This window comes from Somniosus microcephalus, chromosome 7 (genome assembly GCF_052327205.1).
Source record: "Somniosus microcephalus isolate GS21.2 chromosome 7, FLI_Smic_1.0, whole genome shotgun sequence".
NCBI lineage: Eukaryota > Metazoa > Chordata > Chondrichthyes > Squaliformes > Somniosidae > Somniosus > Somniosus microcephalus.
This window is the reverse complement of record NC_140993.1, coordinates 65340154-65358940: the sequence shown is the minus strand read 5'-3', so window position 1 is coordinate 65358940 and position 18787 is coordinate 65340154. Positions and strand designations below refer to the sequence as shown.

General features: G+C 44.8%; 1 protein-coding gene across 1 annotated transcript in view; it reads right to left on the bottom strand.

Moving 5' to 3' along the window:
• LOC147114673 (ALS2 C-terminal-like protein) overlaps positions 1-18787 on the bottom strand; it is a 98492-nt gene that overhangs the window by 56706 nt on the left and 22999 nt on the right. The window contains exons 5-9 of the mRNA XM_085993936.1: positions 16021-16087; positions 9562-9764; positions 5592-5657; positions 4650-4745; positions 2744-2905 (exon numbers count right to left, since the gene is read on the bottom strand). Coding sequence (XP_085850062.1) covers positions 2744-2905; positions 4650-4745; positions 5592-5657; positions 9562-9764; positions 16021-16087 — 594 coding nt within the window. The remainder of the gene's footprint in view (positions 1-2743; positions 2906-4649; positions 4746-5591; positions 5658-9561; positions 9765-16020; positions 16088-18787) is intronic.

Here is an 18787-nt window from a genome sequence, read left to right as displayed (position 1 = left end):
GCCCCGTAAAAAAAATTGTTTTTTTAAATTAAATTTTGGTTTAAAATACTTAATTTATTGTAATTTTAAAAATACGATTTTAAAAAAATTATTAAATTTGTGTTTTTTCATTGATCTCCATTCATATATTTGACAGGTCTTCCTGTCAAATGTATGAAGGGAGATTCCCTTCTGTGATTGACTCCCCATGGCCCACGTGATCCCAGGGACGCTGCGCACTACCTGTGCCTCTGGGATACATGGGCCCTGCGCACTTCAAGTTTGGTGAGGCCCAGGAGCAGAAGCGTGCGTGTCCCGGGAGCCCTCAGGTAAGGACGCAGATTTTTCCAGATCGCAGGCCTCCTGCGATCGGAAAATACGGGCCATTGTATCCCAAAATATTATTTTCTGAAAGAAATCCATCTACTGTAATTTGTATTTGAATGAATCAATACTTCCTGCTTCCACCATCTCCCTAGGGAGCCTGTTCTATAGATTCCCCACTCGCTCACTGAAATCATTTTTCCGCAGATTCGTTTTGAATTTACCCCCCCTTCAAGTGCTCTTCCAGTGTTGCATTGTGTCAGCCCTGGATTCAGTACTCAAGTCCAGAGCAGGGTTGGTGCCCACAACCATCTAACTCAGAATCAAGTGTGCTACCAACTGAGCCAAGTTGACGTTTAATCTTGAATACAGCTGAATGGAGAGATTTGTGGACATCACTGACTTGTCGTTCTGCAGGAAAACTAAAGAACAACATCTGGACAGGGAGTGCCTATAACGTGTAGGTATGGACTTCTAGAAGACATTTGACAAGGTTCCACACAAGAGATTAGCAAAACAAGAAAGCACATGGAAATGGATGTAACCATGTGACATGGGTTGGTAATTGGTCAGCAAAAGCTAGCGCACACGTACAAAAAGTAATCAAAATGGCTAAAGGAATGTTGGTCTTTATCCCAAAGGGGCTGGAATACAAAGTAGGGGAGGACGTTATGCTTCAGTTGTAGAGTTTTGGTGAGACTGCATTCAGTTTCAGGCACCACACCTCAGGAAGGATATATTCGTTTTGGAGGGGGTACAGCACAGATTCACCAGAATGAAACCAGGGCTTAAAGGGTTAAGTTTTGAGGACATGTTGCATAAACTTGGTTTGTATTTCCTTAAGTTTAGAAGGGTGATCTAATTGAGATTTTTTAAAAATGATAAACGGATTCTTATAGGTTAGATGCAGAGAAACTATTTCCTCTGGTGGAGGAATTTAAACAAGGAAGCATGATCTTAAAATTAGTGCTGAGCCATTTAGGAGTTGCATAAAGGGCAGTGAAAATCTGAAACTCTCCTCAAAAAGCTATGCATGCTGGTCAATTGAAGTTTTTTAGGATTGAGATTGATAGGTTTTTGTTGGGCAGGGGCTTCAAGGAATATGGAGCAAAGGTGGGTAAAGAGTTGAGATACAGATAAGCCATGACCTAACTGAATTGCAGAACAGGCCCGAGGGGCTAGATGGCCTACTCCTGTTCCGATGCTCTTATTTCCTGAAACAACACAGCTTGAATATCAGGTGAAATAGAGTTGATTAATTTCCATGGAAAGCTAAGCAAATAAAATACAATTATTTGTGGTGTAGATTTTTGTGTGTATAGATTTACAACAAAAACTGGAGACGGAGTCATTGAATATATTCAAGGCGGAGATAAACAGATATTTGAGCTACAGGGGAGTCAAGGGTTATGGGGAGTGGGCAGGAAAGTGGAGTTGAGGCCAAGATCAGATCAGCCATGATCTTATTGAATGGCGGAGCAGGCTTGAGGGGCCAAATCGCCTACTCCTGCTCCTATTTCTTATGTTCTAAAAGAATTAAGCCCACAGAGCTGGTCCCCGACGTCAGCATGACTGAGGCAAGTGGACCTTCGTTCAAGACTATTGGGGGCCCCTGCTCTACATCAAGGTTTGGGCGAGACTGTCAACAATGCCAATTTATGGACAGTGTCTGCTACTACCCCTGTACCACACATTCCCTAGGATTATTCAAGAAAGTGCAGACCTGCCAAAAAGGATAGTTGCTTTATTAATGAATGACATATCTGTTTTGTCCTCTCTTCCTCGGAATGCATTGACTCACTGCTGGAGTATGCTCCACATGCATCACGTGTCCCGTTACCTCAACCTAGTAGCCATTATTCATGTAGGGGCCTTGACAATCAATGTGGATAGAGGAACTACAGTGGGGGGGGGGGGAAATCTCACAGCAGTCCGATCCTATCCTCACCCACCATGGACCTTGCATCCACTTCCAGCAAGTATGACAGGATAGCCTTCAGCAGTGGGACCTGACTGATTCCCCAAACCCATCTAGCTCAGGAACAACTGCCACCCCAACTGAGGTCAGTTAATGGAACACAGGTCTACCTCTGCTGCATGGCTCGGCTATTCAGTGGCTAATCTCACTCAACTATCGATGGAGCTTAGAGCTTGAGGAGGCATCTCTTCATAGGTAAGTGACAATTAGATGTCCGTTTCTGAATGCTAGTTTTGCACTATGATCTAAGAAATGGGTTGAGACTGACCTAAATTTGGGAGTTTCACTGTCAGTAAATAAAGTTGACGTTCACCCAGCAATCTGGGTTGACTGAGGCCAGTTAGAGAGGTGGATGCATAAAGTTGTTTTGTGAGGAACAAGGCAGAGGTAGGTTGGTCTTTTCCTCTTCCTGCCTATGACTCAATATTGTAATACAGAACAATGGATTAGATTGCCTCATACCTGTCAAGGTCATCAAAAACTCCATATCCAGTTTTCCTATTGTTCTCCCAATGCCCCACATACTTAAAGGGAAGATTTTCCAATCTAGAGCTGTGTAGAATTCCAAATCCATGACGTTGGTTGTCTTGGAAGTAACCTTTGTATGTCATGCCATTTCCGTACCTAGGAACAGATTGGTTTTATTTACTGTTTTTACACTGAGCTGTACGGTATTACATCAAACAGACCATGAAGCTCCCAGGTTCAAGCTGTAGTCTACGTTGAGCTCGCTGAGCCAGACCGATGGTGGGGGAGGGTCGCTTTGGAATCCCAGCCAGGGTTCCTGCTCTTGATCCAGCAATCCTTGCTAGAAGTTGTGTGTGATCAGGAAAAATTAGGAGCAGCTCATTTGAAAATGGCCCCCCATGATGGAATAACCTGCTGCCAGTCAGCATCTAGGCTTGCCCTTGAACAATGGCCAATTGTGTGAGGCACCAGAGAGCTGCCAGCATTTGCACAACTGTAACTCAGCATGACTGTCTCCTGGACAGGAGCAGAGACAACGGGAGATGGAGGGTTGCAGGGGAAGAGAAAACCCTTCCAGTACTCTAGGTCATTAAACATGCCCAAATTCAGTCAAGGAGTAAAGGGGAACAGTGCCACAGTGTTCCTGGGAAGTAATGGAAAGATCAAAGGCTTATTGCGGTCTCAGATTGGGAACCAATGTGCATTTTAATAAGTACCTCGTAATGTTACCAATCGGTAAGCTGGCAGGGTATTTTGCCAAATTGTTCGCCCCTTCCTTCGAGCTCCCATTTTAAAGTTTTATCCTTTGCTACAGCCTCAACCCAAAAACCTCCCTCCTCTACCAGCTGGGATGGCTCAATACTCTGGGACGAGTAACTCCACCCTGCAATTGGTTGAGTGGAAGCATCTGGTGCATGGTTTAACCATTGAATGTGATAATCCATAATGGGAGGCAAGGACAATCAAATAAAATAAATGCCTTGGCCAGTCAGATGGTCTGAAAAAAGTGCAACCAGGCAGTCAAATCGTACAGTACAATGACCACTGAAGGCCACATTCAATCAGGTATCAGATTACAGGTGGTGTCACAGCACAGTATTGTACATTAGAATATTTCTGACAACATTACAATCATCATTTTACACTAATCCTATACATTTGAAGTGCACGCAAACAATATTCCTTTCCATGGAACTGCAGTTGGACCCTGGCATTCAATGCCTTGAAGTTTGCTTTCCTTCCATTCAAGCAGCAAGGTTTAACTTTACTTAACAATTAATAATCTCTTGCATCCATGCTTAGGTTCCACGGAGGTCCATCTCAATACGTTGCAGTCTATGGACTTAACCCGGCCACCAGCTCCCTTCCTTCTGTATTTCCAATACATATATACCTCTCAGCTAAAGGCAACCCTGTAGAGATAGATTTCCCTCCAGGTATTGCCTTTCCAAACAACCAGCTCTTATAGGTGATGAAGAACATGCCGTCAAAGACACAACAGAGGGGGATTTTAGGAGATCCACTTTCAGGTGACCATGTGTGAAGATGCACAGACCCCAATCAGTGCTTGGGAATAATAGACATTCCAATAGAGGGACCGACTGCAATTTGTTAATTCTCCTTGAATATGCCAGTTGTGCCAGTGGACTAGAAGGTAGCCAATGTAAGATCTCTGTTCAAGAAGGTGGAGAAGGACAGACCGGTTAGTCCAAAGTCAGTTATGGGCTAATTTTTAGCATCCATAAATTGGGGCTAAAATTAGCGCATACTTTGAAATACATGGGTTAATCAAGGAGAGATAGCATGAATCTGCTGGGAGCTGAGTCACCCAAACCGACTCCTCTAGTTTCAAAACTCGAGAGCTCAGCGCTGCACGGAATCAAGGATTGGGTGTACTTACTCACAGATGCCATAGCCATGCATCTTCCCTCTTTTCCAGTGACACTTATAACAGTCAAAGATCTCAGGCCCTCCAGGAGTGACATATACACCAAAGCTGGAACAAAGCACAAGCAGTTACAGGTATTCCTATAGATCAGTAGTATTCTCAATATTACCCAGGGGCCACTTGAGCCCCTCCTACTCCCATCCACCTGTGGCCATGCTATGTCTCTGATCAAATCTGTGATGCTGACCAAGCCAGGATTCAATGCAGTTCTCTCTCCTTTTCTTGCTCCCTAGCTAAAGGAATGTTACAAAGAGGCAAGACTATCCAGCTTTATGCTCAGCCGGTCAGAAAGGACGCCTGCAGGGCAGAGGTATAAGAACATCCATGATGGCGGCATGAATGCGGAAAGCTTACGTTTGTTCTGTGGACTCCCGCTTCTGTACATGACAACAGTGACTACACTCCAAAAGTACTTCATTGGCTGTAAAGCGCTTTGAGATGTCTGGTGGTCGTGAAAGGTGCTATATAAATGCAAGTCTTTCTTTTTTCCCGCCCCTCCAGCAACCCATCAGCGTTGAGGCTGACTCATTCGGAGCCATTTACAAAATGTTTTCTATTGCTTAAGGCTGCTCCTCTAAATTCTGCTTTAGTGATTTAAGTAGCAACAACTTGCATTTAAATATCAGGTGCAACAGTCAGTTAGGTACCTATTTTATATCTAAAGGGAGTGGTCTGCTGGGAACAGAATTGTGACTGACCAGACTACCTTCAATTGGGTCCTTTAAAAGACATCAGACAGAGTAGATCTCCATCCCATCAGTCTGAGCTGCATTTTAGCCCCACACAAGAATTCACTTCGCCAAGCCAAGCTATTCACACTTGACCAAAGAAATGACAAATTTCCTTGCATTGGAAAAGTTACATTTGACTATTTTCACAAAGGGCTCTTCTTACCCATGTTCCTGACCACCTTCGTAATGTCCAGCATAATTTCGTCCATCCGGCCATTTCATGATTCCACTAAAGCAATGAAAATACTGGTTATTAACGTACTGCCAATCCTGGTCGAAGAAAATTCAAGATGGTGGCAAAGTAGGAATGAAGGGGCTGATTCCACATTCGGGCTCACCCGGTGATGAGCAGCATTGGGAAGCAGCGCAAGTCAGAAAATCGTGAGTCCACACCTCATGAGTTTCCATCCATCAGGCCCACGATTTTCCAACTTGCACGCCCTGGGAGTGAAAGCTCCTCATCTGAAAGGCCCGATCACAGAAATGAGTCATCATCATATTACGCTTCTCTTCATTCAATCTTACAGCACAGAAGGCACCATTAAGCCCATCATGCCTGAGCCAGCTCTTGGAAAGACCTATCCAATTAGTCCCACACTCCTGCTCTTTCCTGATATCCCTGCAAATGTTTTCCTTTCCAAGAATATATCCAATTCCCCTTTGAAGTTACTATTGAATCTGCTTCCACAACCATTTCAGGCAGTGCATTCCATCTTCTGCACCTGCTCCACGGCATTGACATCCTTCCTCAAGTAAGGCAACCAAGGCTTGACAACTTTCTAACTGCGACCTAACCAATAAATGGTATAAGTTTAGTGTTACCACTTTCCTTTTGCACTCCGTAGCTATATTTATAAAACCTATTGTTGCAAACATAAAAAATAAACTTGTAAACTTGTCAGTTCTGGAGTTAAGAGCCATGTGGTCTGCATTGGCTTAAAAACAGTTCCAAAGACCAGTTTTTCATCCAACCAGGAGAACACCTGAACCTGGTCATGCCATTAAGATGGTTCTCAACATGTTCTTCAACTTGTGATGAACAGGTACAGAGAATAAAAAAGGCTAATGGAATGGTAGCTTTTATATCTAGAGGACTAGAATACAAGGGGGCAGAAGTTATGCCACAGTTATACAAGGCCCTGGTTAGACCACACATGGAGTAATGCAAGCAATTCTGGGCACCACACATTAGGAAAGATACATTAGCCTTGGAGGGAGTGCAAAGTACATTTACCAGAATGATACCCGGATGCCAATTTTTAAAATACAAGGAAGGATTACACAAAACTAGGGTTGTATTCCCTGGAATTTAGAAGGTTAAGGGGTGACTTGGTCAAAGTTTTCAAGATATTAAGGTGAACAGATAGGGTAGATAGAGAGAAACTATTTCTGCTGGTTGGGGATTTTAGGACTATGGGACATAGTGTAAAAATTAGAGCCAGACCTTTCAGGAGTGAAATTTGGAAACACTTCTACACATAAAGGGTGGTAGAACTTTGGAATTCTCTTCCACAAATGGCAATTGATGCTAGATCAATTGTTAATTTTAAATCAGAGATTGATACATTTTTGTTAACCAAAGGTATTAAGGGATAGAAACATAGAAGATAGGAACAGGAGTAGGCCATTCAGCCCCTCAAGCCTGCTCCACCATTCAATGAGATCATGGCTGATCATCCAAATTCAGTACCCCGTTCCTGCCTTCTCTCCATATACCTTAATCCCTTTAGCCTTAAGAAATATATCCAACTCCTTCTTGAATATATTTAATGAACTGGCCTCTACTGCCTTCTGTGGTAGAGGATTCCATAGGTTCACTACTCTCTGGGTGAAGAAATTCCTCCTCATCTCTGTCCTAAATGGCTTACCCCTTATCCTTAGACTGTGACCCCTGGTTCTGGACTCCCCGACCATTGGGAACATCCTTCCTGCATCTAGTCTGTCTAGTCCTGTTAGAATTTTATAAGTTTCAATGAGATCCCCTCTCATTCTTCTAAACTCCAGTGAGTATAAGCCCAATCTCTCCTCATACGTCATTCCTGCCATCCCAGGTATCAGCCTGGTGAATCTTCGCAGGAATCCCTCCATGGCAAGAACATCCTTCCTCAGATATGGCGACCAAAACTGCACACAATACTCAAGGTGTGGTCTCACCAAGGCCCTGTACAACTGCAGCAAGACATCCTTCTCCTTTACTCGAACCCTCTCGCTACAAAGGTCAACATACCATTTGTCTTCCTAACCGCCTGCTGCACCTGCATGCTTACCTTCAGCGACTGGTGCACAAGGACACCCAGGTCTCATTGTACTTCCCCTTCTCCCAATCTATTGCCGTTCAGATAATAATCTGCTTTTAGTCAGTTTTTATGTTCCCTGCAAGCTTACTCTCATACTCTATTTTCCCCCTCTTAATTAATCCCTTTGTCCCCCTTTGCTGAATCTTATACTGCTCCCAATCCTCAGGTTTATTGCTTTTTCTGGCCAATTTATATGTCCTCTCCTTGGATCTTATGCTATCCTAATTTCCCTCGTTAGCCACGGTTGAGTCACCTTTTTTGTTTTATTTTTATGCCAAACTGGGATGAACAAATTCTGTAGATCATCCATGTGATCTTTGAATGTTTGCTATTGCCTATCCACCGTCAACCCTTTGAGTGACATTCCCCAATCAATCCTACCCAACTCGCGCCTCATACCATCATAGTTTCCTTTATTTAAATTCAGGACCCTAGTCTCTGAGTCAACTACTTCACTCTCCATCTTAATGAAGAATTCTATCATATTATGATCGCTCTAACCCAAGGGGCCTCGCACAACAAGATTGCTAATTAATCCTTTCTCATTACATAATACCCAGTCTAAGATGGCCTGATCTCTAGTTGGTTCCTCGACATATTGGTCCAGGAAACCATCCCCTATACAGTCCAGGAATTCCTCCTCCACAGTATTGTTACTAATGGGCCAAAGGCGGGTATATGCAGTTAGATCATAGATCAGCTATGATCTCATTGAATGGCGGAGCAGGCTCGAGGGGCTAAATGACCTCCTCCTGGTCCTATGTTGTGATCTGAAGTGCATTGCAACTGACAAGATATTTAAATTAGTGGCCTAGGGATGCTTGGACAAACCAAGAGATAAGAAAGCTAGACAGAAAGGATGGAATCTCCATTAAACACCAAGAAACTTTTCAGATCTTTTACTGAGTTAGCGATAAGCTGGCAAAAGATTTGAAAAGCAAAATATGACAACCATAATGTAAGAAGCACCAATGCTGCAGCTGATCTCTCCTCTCACTGCCCCTACAGCTGATCAATGCTCCTCTCTCTCTGCCCCTACAGCTGATCAATGCTCCTCTCTCTCTGCCCCTACAGCTGATCAATGCTCCTCTCTCTCTGCCCCTACAGCTGATCAATGCTCCTCTCTCTGCCCCTACAGCTGATCAATGCTCCTCTCTCTGCCCCTACAGCTGATCAATGCTCCTCTCTCTCTGCCCCACAGCTGATCAATGCTCCTCTTTCTCTGCCCCTACAGCTGATCAATGCTCCTCTCTCACTGCCCCTACAGCTGATCAATGCTCCTCTCTCTCTGCCCCTACAGCTGATCAATGCTCCTCTCACTGCCCCTACAGCTGATCAATGCTCCTCTCTCTCTGCCCCGACAGCTGATCAATGCTCCTCTCTCTCTGCCCCTATAGCTGATCAATGCTCCTCTCTCTGCCCCTACAACTGATCAATGCTCCTCTCTCTCTGCCCCTACAGCTGATCAATGCTCCTCTCTCTCTGCCCCTACAGCTGATCAATGCTCCTCTCTCTCTGCCCCTACAGCTGATCAATGCTCCTCTCTCTCTGCCCCTATAGCTGATCAATGCTCCTCTCTCACTGCTTTCTGCATTGTGTTGCACTTATCTCACCACTGCCACTTCACTCAGTTTAATACAAAGGCTGTTAATGGGAGTATATATAAACAAGGTTCCACTGTACATATATAGGTCAGTAAAAGAAGCAGCAATAGGCAGCAAAGTTTAATTTTGCTCAGTACACACTGCACCATGATAAACATTCCAAGCAATTTCCAGCATGTTGATACTTTATAGTTAGGCCTTTGTTGAAAAGGCTAACAAACTCCAAACAAACCTGCCATGGGGTTTCCCTGAATACCAGTCTCCCTCATAGACTGCATCCTTAAATCGAGGGTTGTTGATAAAAGTGTAGGCAGCAAAACGATAAGCAGGCACATTGCATGAATTCTCAGCGCCTTCTTCACCCCACAAAGGGAAATCCAGCTTGCCATCCAAGTGCTGCCGAATGGCTTGGTTCAGCTTCCAAAACCACACAACCTGTGAATCACAAGAACAGAATTGGATAGGATGAATATGTGAGAAGAACTTGCATTTATATTGCACCTTTCACAACCTCAGGACGTCCCATAGGGAGTTACAGCAAAATAAATAATTTTTGAAGTGTAGTCACTGTTATAACGTAGACAAACAGCAGCCAATTGGCATACAGCAATGTCGCACAAACAGCAAATGAGATAAATAACCAGATACCCTGCTTTTGGTAATGTTCCTTGAGAGATAAATGTTAGGCAGGGCACCAGAAGAACTGTCCTGCTCTTCGTCGAATAGTGCCATGAAATCTTTTACAGCCTCCCGAGGGGGCAGACGGGGCCTCGGTTTAACATCTCATCCAAAAGCCAGCACCTCTGACAGTGCAGCACTCAGGTGTCAGCCTAGAATATGTGCTCAAGTCCCTGCAGTAGGTCTTCAATCTGCAACCTTCTGACTCAAAGAGGCGAGAGTGCTACCATTGAGCCAAGAATGACCCCGTGTGTGTTCTGGAATGTATCAGAAATTGTTCTGGATGGAAAGCTATGATATGCTGCTGTCACCTCACATTCACGCCATTTTCAAATGAAACAAACACATTCTAAGTTAATTCTGGGTGCATCAAAGCAAAGGATGGATATGGTTAGGAAAATTTTACAATAGGTGTTGTGCAGCACTTTCAAATTAGATTAGACAAGGGTAGATTTTAACTATCGGGCGGGCAGCCAGCCAACAGAGTGCGAGGGCTGGACACCCAATTCTGCCAGCGGAGTCCATTTCAGGGGCCAGGCCTCATTAACGTGGCGCTGGTGAGCTGCGTGCCCCAAACGGGCATCCTCGCTGCAGCTCTCCGGCCTGGCATTAGATTGGGTAGCTCGGAAAACAACCCAACAGACAGGCAGGTAGGTCCAGGGGCCACATCTCCGGGCCCCACAAAAATAAATCATTACTTACCTTTTTGGGGCCTCTTACTCTTCACCCCCTGGTTCAACTGGATGAAGCGTGCACGGCATACACTGTCCAGTTTTATTGCCGCTGCCTCCCTTTTCTGCCTGTCAGAGTGTTAACATTAGCCCTAGGGTCAAGCACCCTGTATTCAGACTAATATTCTGGGAAGAATTCCTATGCTCACTAACTTGACATGTGCACCAAAACATCACTAAAAAACCAGATTATCTGGTCATTATCACATTGCTGTTTGTGGGAGCTTCCTATGCACAAATTGGCTACCGCCTTTCCTACATCAACAGTGAGTACACTTCAACAAGTTCGTCATTGACTGTAAAATGCTTTGGGACATCCGGTGGTCATTAAAGGCGCTATATAAATGCAAGTCTTTCTTTCCAAAAGAATGAATTTAGGATTTCACTAAGAATAGCAAACAAAAGAAAGACCTTTTTTTAAAATCTCGTCCTCAGAATGTCCCAAAGTACTATTTTGAAGTGCAGTCACTGTTGTTATGTAGGTATCCAATTGGATCACAGCAACACTCCACAAACAACAAGGAGATAAATGACCAGTTAATCTCTTTGGTTGGGAGATGAATGCTGGCTATATGGGTATAACTTAAAAACAAAAAGGGGACAAGCACTTTGCTGGGAGTGTACTATAGGCCCCCAAACAGTCAGGGGGAGATAGAGGAACAGATATGTAGGCAGATCTCAGAGAAGTGTAGAAATAATAGGGTAATAATAGTAAGGGATTTCAACATCCCCAATATTAACTGGGATATTCAGAGTGTGAAAGGCTTAGAGGGTGCAGAATTCTTAAAGTGCATCCAGGAGAGCTTTTTGAGCCAGCATGTAGAAAGTCCTACAAGAGAGGGGGCTGTACTGGACCTAATTCTAGGGAATGTAGCCAGGCAAGTGGTAGAAGTGTCAGTAGGAGAGCATTTTGGTGACAGTGACCATAATTCGGTGAGATTTAAGGTAGTCATGCAAAAGGACAAAGATGGACCGGAAATAAAGGTTCTAAATTGGGGGAAGGCCGATTTTAATATAAGGCAGGATCTGGCCAATGTGGACTGGGATCAGCTACTTGTAGGAAAATCCACATCAGAGCAGTGGGAGTCTTTCAGAAAGGAAAGAGAGAGAGTACAATGACAACATGTTCCCGTAAAGGTCCAGGGTGGGACCAACAAACCCAGGGAACCCTGGATGTCAAGGGATATACAAGAATGGATTAGGAAAAAAAAGGGAGGCTTTTGGCAGATACAAAGGACTAAAAACAGTGGAAGCCCTAGAGGAGTATAGAAAGTGCAGGGGGGTACTTAAAAAAGAAATTAGGAGAGCGAAGAGGGGGCATGAAAAAACACTGGCAGGCAAAATAAAGGAAAATCCCAAGGTGTTTTATAAGTATATTAAGGGCAAGAGGATTACCAGGGAAAGAGTAGGGCCCATTAGGGACCAAAGTGGCAATCTGTGTGTAGAGCCGGAAGATGTAGGTGAGGCTTTAAATGAATATTTTGCATCTGTGTTCACTATGGGGAAGGACGATGTAGGCATAGAAATCAGGCAGGGGGATTGTGATATACTTGAACAAATTAGTATTGAGAGGGAGGAGGTACTATCGGTTTTAGCGGGCTTAAAAGTGGATAAATCCCCAGGCCCTGACGAGATCCTAGGGTACTTAAGGAAGTGGCCCTAGAAATAGTGGATGCATTGCTGGTCATCTTCCAAAATTCGATAGACTCTGGAACAGTACCCATGGATTGGCGGGTAGCTAATGTTACCCCACTGTTCAAAAAAGGTGGTAGAGAGAAAACGGGGAATTACAGACTGGTAAGCCTGACATCGGTAGTGGGGAAAATGCTAGAGTCCATTATAAAAGATGTAATAGCAGAGCACTTGGAAAACAGTGACAGTATGGGACAAAGTCAACATGGATTTACAAAAGGTAAATCGTGCTTGACTAATCTACTGGAATTTTTTGAGGATGTAACTGGTAAAATAGCTAAGGGAGAACCAGTGGATGTGGTGTATTTGGACTTTCAAAAGGCTTTCGATAAGGTCCCGCATAAGAGATTAGCGTGTAAAGTTAAGGCACATGGGATTGGGGGCAAGGTATTGACTTGGATAGCGAACTGGTTGGCAGGCAGAAAGCAAAGAGTTGGAATAAACGGGTCTTTTTCCGAGTGGCAGGCAGTGACTAGTGGGGTACCGCAGGGATCGGTCCTTGGACCCCAGCTATTCACAATATATATTAATGATCTGGACGAGGGAACTAGATGTAATATCTCCAAGTTTGCAGATGACACAAAGCTGGGTGGGCGTGTGTGCTGTGAGGGGGATGCCGAGAAACTCCAGTATGATTTGGACAGGTTGGGTGATTGGGCAGAAGCATGGCAGATGCAATATAATGTGGATAAATGCGAGGTTATCCACTTTGGTGTCAAAAACAAGAAGGCAGATTATTATCTGAATGGCAATAGATTGGGAGAAGGGGAAGTGCAACGAGACCTGGGCGTCCTAGTGCTGAAGATAAGCATGCAGGTGCAGCAGGCGGTTAAGAAGGCAAATGGTATGTTGGCCTTCGTAGAGAGAGGATTTGAGTACAGGAACAAGGATGTCTTGCTGCAGTTGTACAGGGCCTTGGTGAGACCACATCTGTATTTTGGTCGCCTTATCTGAGGAAGGATGTTCTTGCCATGGAAGGAGTGCAACGAAGATTCACCAGGCTGATACCTGGGATGGCAGGAATGACGTATGAGGAGAGATTGGGTCGATTGGGCTTGTACTCGCTAGAGTTTAGAAGAATGAGAGGGGATCTCATTGAAACTTATAAAATTCTAACAGGACTAGACAGACTAGATGCAGGAAGGATGTTCCCGATGGTCGGGGAGTCCAGAACCAGGGGTCACAGTCTAAGGATAAGAGGTAAGCCATTTAGGACAGAGATGAGGAATTTCTTCACCCAGAGAGTGGTGAACATGTGGAATTCTCTACCACAGAAGGCAGTAGAGGCCAATTCATTAAATATATTCAAGAAGGAGTTGGATATATTTCTTAAGGCTAAAGGGATCAAGGGATATGGAGAGAAGGCAGGGACAGGGTACTGAATTTGGATGATCAGCCATGATCGCATTGAATGGCGGAGCAGGCTCGAGGGGCCGAATGGCCTACTCCTGCTCCTATCTTCTATGTTTCTATGAGATGCATCCCAGGCTGCTGTGTGAGGCAAGGGAGGAGATTGCAGGGGCTCTGACACAAATTTTCAGAACCTTTCTGGCCACAGGGGAGGTGCCAGAGGACTGGAGAACAGCTAACGTAGTACCATTATTCAAGAAAGGTAGTGGGGATAAACCAGGGAATTATAGGCTAGTGAGCCTAACATCAGTGGTTGGGAAATTATTGGAAAAAATTCTGAGGGACAGAATTAGTCTTCACTTGGAGAGGCAAGGATTAATCAAAGGTAGTCAGCATGGCTTTGTCAGGGGGAGATCATGTCTAACCAATTTGATTGAATTTTGAGGGGGTGACTAGGTGTGTGGATGAGGGTAGTGCAGTTGATGTAGTCTACATGGACTTCAGTAAGTCTTTTGACAAAGTCCCACATGGGAGACTGGTCAAGAAGGTAAGAGCCCATGGGATCCAGGGCAATTTGGCACATTGGATCCAAAATTGGCTTAGTGGCAGGAGGCAGAGGGTGATTGTCGAAGGTTGTTTTTGTGACTGGAAGCCTGTGTACAGTGGTGTACCGCAGGGGTCGGTGCTGGGTCCTTTGCTGTTTGTAGTGTACATTAATGATTTAGATATGAATGTAAGAGGTATGATCAGTAAGTTCGCAGATGACACGAAAATTGGTGGAGTGGTAAATAGCGAGGAGGGAAGCCTCAGGATACAGGACGATATAGATGGGTTGGTCAGGTGGGCAGAACAGTGGCAAATGGAATTTAACCCTGAAAAGTGAGAGGTGATGCATTTTGGGAGGACTAACAAGGCAAGGGAATACACAGTGAATGGTAGGACCCTAGGAAGGACAGAGGATCAGAGGGACCTTGGTGTGCCTGTACATAGATCCCTGAAGGCAGCAGGACAGGTAGATAAGGTGGTTAAAAAGGCATATGGGATACTTGCCTTTATTAGCTGAGGCATAGAATATAAGAGCAGGGAGGTTATGATGGAGCTGTACAAAACTCTAGTTAGGCCACAGCTGGAATACTGTGTGCAGTTCTGGTCGCCACACTATAGGAGGATGTGATTGCATTGGAGAAGGTGCAGAGAAGATTCACCAGGATGTTACCTGGGCTGAAGCGCTTCAGCTATGAAGAGAGACTGGACAGGCTGGGGATGTTTTCCTTAAAGCAGAGAAGGCCGAGGGGGGACCTGATTGAGGTGTACAAAATTATGGGGGGCATAGAATAGGGTAGATATAAAGGAACTTTTCCCCTTAGTAGAGGGGCCAATAACCAGGGGGCATAGTTTGGAGATAAGGGGAGGGAGGTTTAGAGGGGATTTGAGGAAAAACGTTTTCACCCAGAGGGTGGTTGGAATATGGAACTCACTGCCTGAAAGGGTGGTAGAGGCAGGAACCCTCACAACATTCAAGAAGCATTTAGATGAGCACTTGAAACACCATAGCATACAAGGCTACAGACCAAGTGTTGGAAAATGGGAGTAGAATAGACAGGCCTTGATGGCCGGCGCAGACACGATGGGCCGATGACTCTAATATTGGGAGAACCCCCTGATATTTTTCAAATAGTGCCATGGGATCTTGAACGTCCATTAAACTAGCAGACAGAGCCTTGGCTTGACATTTGATCCAAAGCACAGCACCTCTACCAATGAAGCACTCCTTTATAATTGCACTGGAATGTTAGCTTACATCATGTGCTCAAGTCCTTGAGTGGGGCTTGAACCTTAGGCCTTCTGACCCAGAGGCCAGCGTTCCACCAAATGTGTCGAAGTGTCAACAGTGAGGTAATGAATACATGTTGTCAGTAACACATGGCAACCAGAAGTCGTCTTCTTCCAATATGTGTTCACTCCAATCTCAGAATCACCAGTGAGCTTTCATTTCCCACACGGGTATCAAAATGAAAATTTGGAGCCAAATATGGACAGTTTTGAGATGTAATTTAAGGCCAAACAGTAATTGTATTCAGACTGACAAAATGCATTTCACAGGACCCCACAGCAGCCAGAATGGAGTCAATTTCAATGCAGTCCATCGATCTGAACTGCATTGGAATTCAGATATCAGAGGTGACTACGCGGCCCCATCACTTCCCCTGCACTCTCGAGTCTCCAAATTTTGTGCTCACCTTATCCTGGGAATCTTGCAAGTTGAATATAAATTCTTCCTCTGGGACAATGATCTTCAATTGATTCCTGAACAAAATATGAATACATTTTGTTGATATAGTGATTAGGAAAGGACTCGAAAAGTTTGTGAGGAAAATGATTTTAGGGCCTATGGGTTAATTAGGTTCACCTAGTGATACATCGTGGAAAACCATGATTTACTCACTGAGTTAGGAAGAAATTCCCAGAATTTTGACTAAAATTGGCCAGGTGCCAGCTTTGGCTCAGTGGTAGCAGTTTTCATTACAAAGGGCTTTAAGGAAAACAACCAGTACAGGAGTTATACCAAGGGTGGGGGGGTGGGGAGCGGATTGAGGAGCTTGAACAACATTATTGACCCAAGACTTATCGAAGATGGACAATACCTCTACCAGATGATCCACCCAGAGGTGCTGCAGGACATCTTCCAGTCCTTCAGTGGACCACTACATGTCACTGGATAATCATCAACTCCCATTACTGCTCACAGGCTGGAGACAAGTCAACCTGGAGGTAGATGGCTTTTGCTTCTTCTTGGAAAGTAAGAATTCTGTGTAAACTCCCTCTATTTACTCCCGATTCCCAGGGTCTTCCAGAAGATTCCACCAGAACACAATTCTGAAAATCCCACAATTACTTTGGAGATGGCGGTTCTCCAATGTCCTTGCATTGAGTAACACTTTGCAAATCTTGCTGCCCCACAAGAGGGATCCCTTCTCTCAATGGTCAGGTGAGATGTTCCACCCGGTGGCATGTCTCATGACAGAAGTCAATTAGCTCTGATGATTAACAAATAAGTTGCTTCAAGGAACGAACTGTACTTGTATTACTTGTTCAGTGGAGCCTCACCAAGGGCTGTAACCTCCTGACCTGCAAGGTTACTTCATCTCCAACTACACAACACTCCCGCAGTACTGCAGCATTGTGTCAGGCTAGATTATGAATTCAAGTCCTAGAGTAGCCCTCGAATCCATGATCTTCTGGCAAAAGTAAACACGCCGAGATGCTGCTGACAGTTCCACACAGGATGAAGAAAAAAAATGGGATGCTGACCCAGGGAGTTTTATTCAATTTATAAAAATTATTCAGCATTTTCATCATGATTTTTGTAGAATGATATTGTTGCAATTGGGTTCTATTGAAGGATCCACTTTATGTTAACAACTCCATTTTGTAACCAGCTTTTCCAGAATCTGCTAGCGACAGTATTCTGGAAAATGTCCAAAAATCAACCCAAGTTTCCAAGGCAACTTCATGGCTAATATAAATATCGTAAAGATAGCAGTTTTGTTATTTGTGTAGTTCTACCTTCTGGTGGATGCACACAAAACTTGGAAGTATAGTGAACAGTGAGGAGGATAGTGATAGACTTCAAGAAGACAGACAGGCTGGTGGAATGGGCTGACACGTGGCAGGTGAAATTTAACGCAGAAAAGTGCGAAGTGATACATTTTGGTAGGAAGAACGGGGAGAGGCAATATAAACTAAAGGGTACAATTCTAAAGGGGGGTGCATGTGCACAAATCATTGAAGGTGGCAGGGCAGGTTGAGAAAGCAGTTAAATAGAAAACATACGGGATCCTGGGCTTCATGAATAGAGGCAGAGTACAAAAGCAAGGAAGTTATGATGAACCTTTTTTAAACACTGGTTCGGCCTCAACTGGAGTATTGTGTCCAATTCTGGGCACCGCACTTTAGGAAGGATGTGAAGGCCTTAGAGAGGGTGCAGAAAAGATTTACAAGAATACTTCCAGGGATGAGGGACTTCAGTTACGTGGATAGGCTGGAGAAACTGGGGTTGTTCTCCCTAGAGCAGAGAAGAGTGAGAGGAGATTTGATAGAGGTGTTCAAAATCATGAGGGGTCTAGACAGAGTATAAAGAGAGAAACTATTCCCATTGGTGGAAGGGTCGAGAATCAGAGGACAGATTTAAGGTGATTGGCAGAAGAACCAAAGGCGACATAAGGAAAAACTTTTTTATGCAGCGAGTGGTTAGGATCTGGAATGCACTGCCCGAGAGTGTGGTGGAGGCAGATTCAATCGTGGCTTTCAAAAGGGAATTGGATAAGTACCTGAAGGAAAAAAAATTGCAGAGCTATGGGGAAAGGGCCAGGGAATGGTACTAGCTGAAGTGCTCTTGCAGAGAGCTGGCATGGGCTCGACGGGCCGCCTTCTGTGCTGTAACTCTTCTATGTCAGTTTGAAGACTATGGCCTAGAAATTCAGTATAGCCACGTTTGGGGCGCTACAGCCACGCGTTCGCTAAATTTAGCGCCCGGCGCAACTTAGCGCCACCTTCGCCGATATTCAGTTGCATCGCCCCAAGAGGTTGCTGCTGCAGGTGCGGCGAGTTGCTGATTGAAGGCAGACACGCTGGCGCCGGTCAGCTCTTAAAGGGGGAGGGTCGATTTGTTTGGCTGGCACGCCCTGCATACTGCAGCCCTGAACATTGCTGGTTCATCAGTTTTACGCCCAGGACCATGCAGAAGCCCGCTATTCTTCCAAATCCCATTGCACGCTCTTGCTGCTTGTCCAGGGTCATGGGGAAGGAGATGTACTGACGTCTCCTTCTGAAAAGGGCATTGGTCACCTGGCGGATGCAGCAATGTACCGCGAACTGGGAGATGTTGGCAATGTCCCCAGTAGCGGATTGGAAGGAGCCGGTGGCATAGAAGTTGAGAGCCACCGTCACCTTCACTGCCACCGACAGAGATGTCCTGCTCCTCAGCTGTGGCTGCAGATCTCTGCG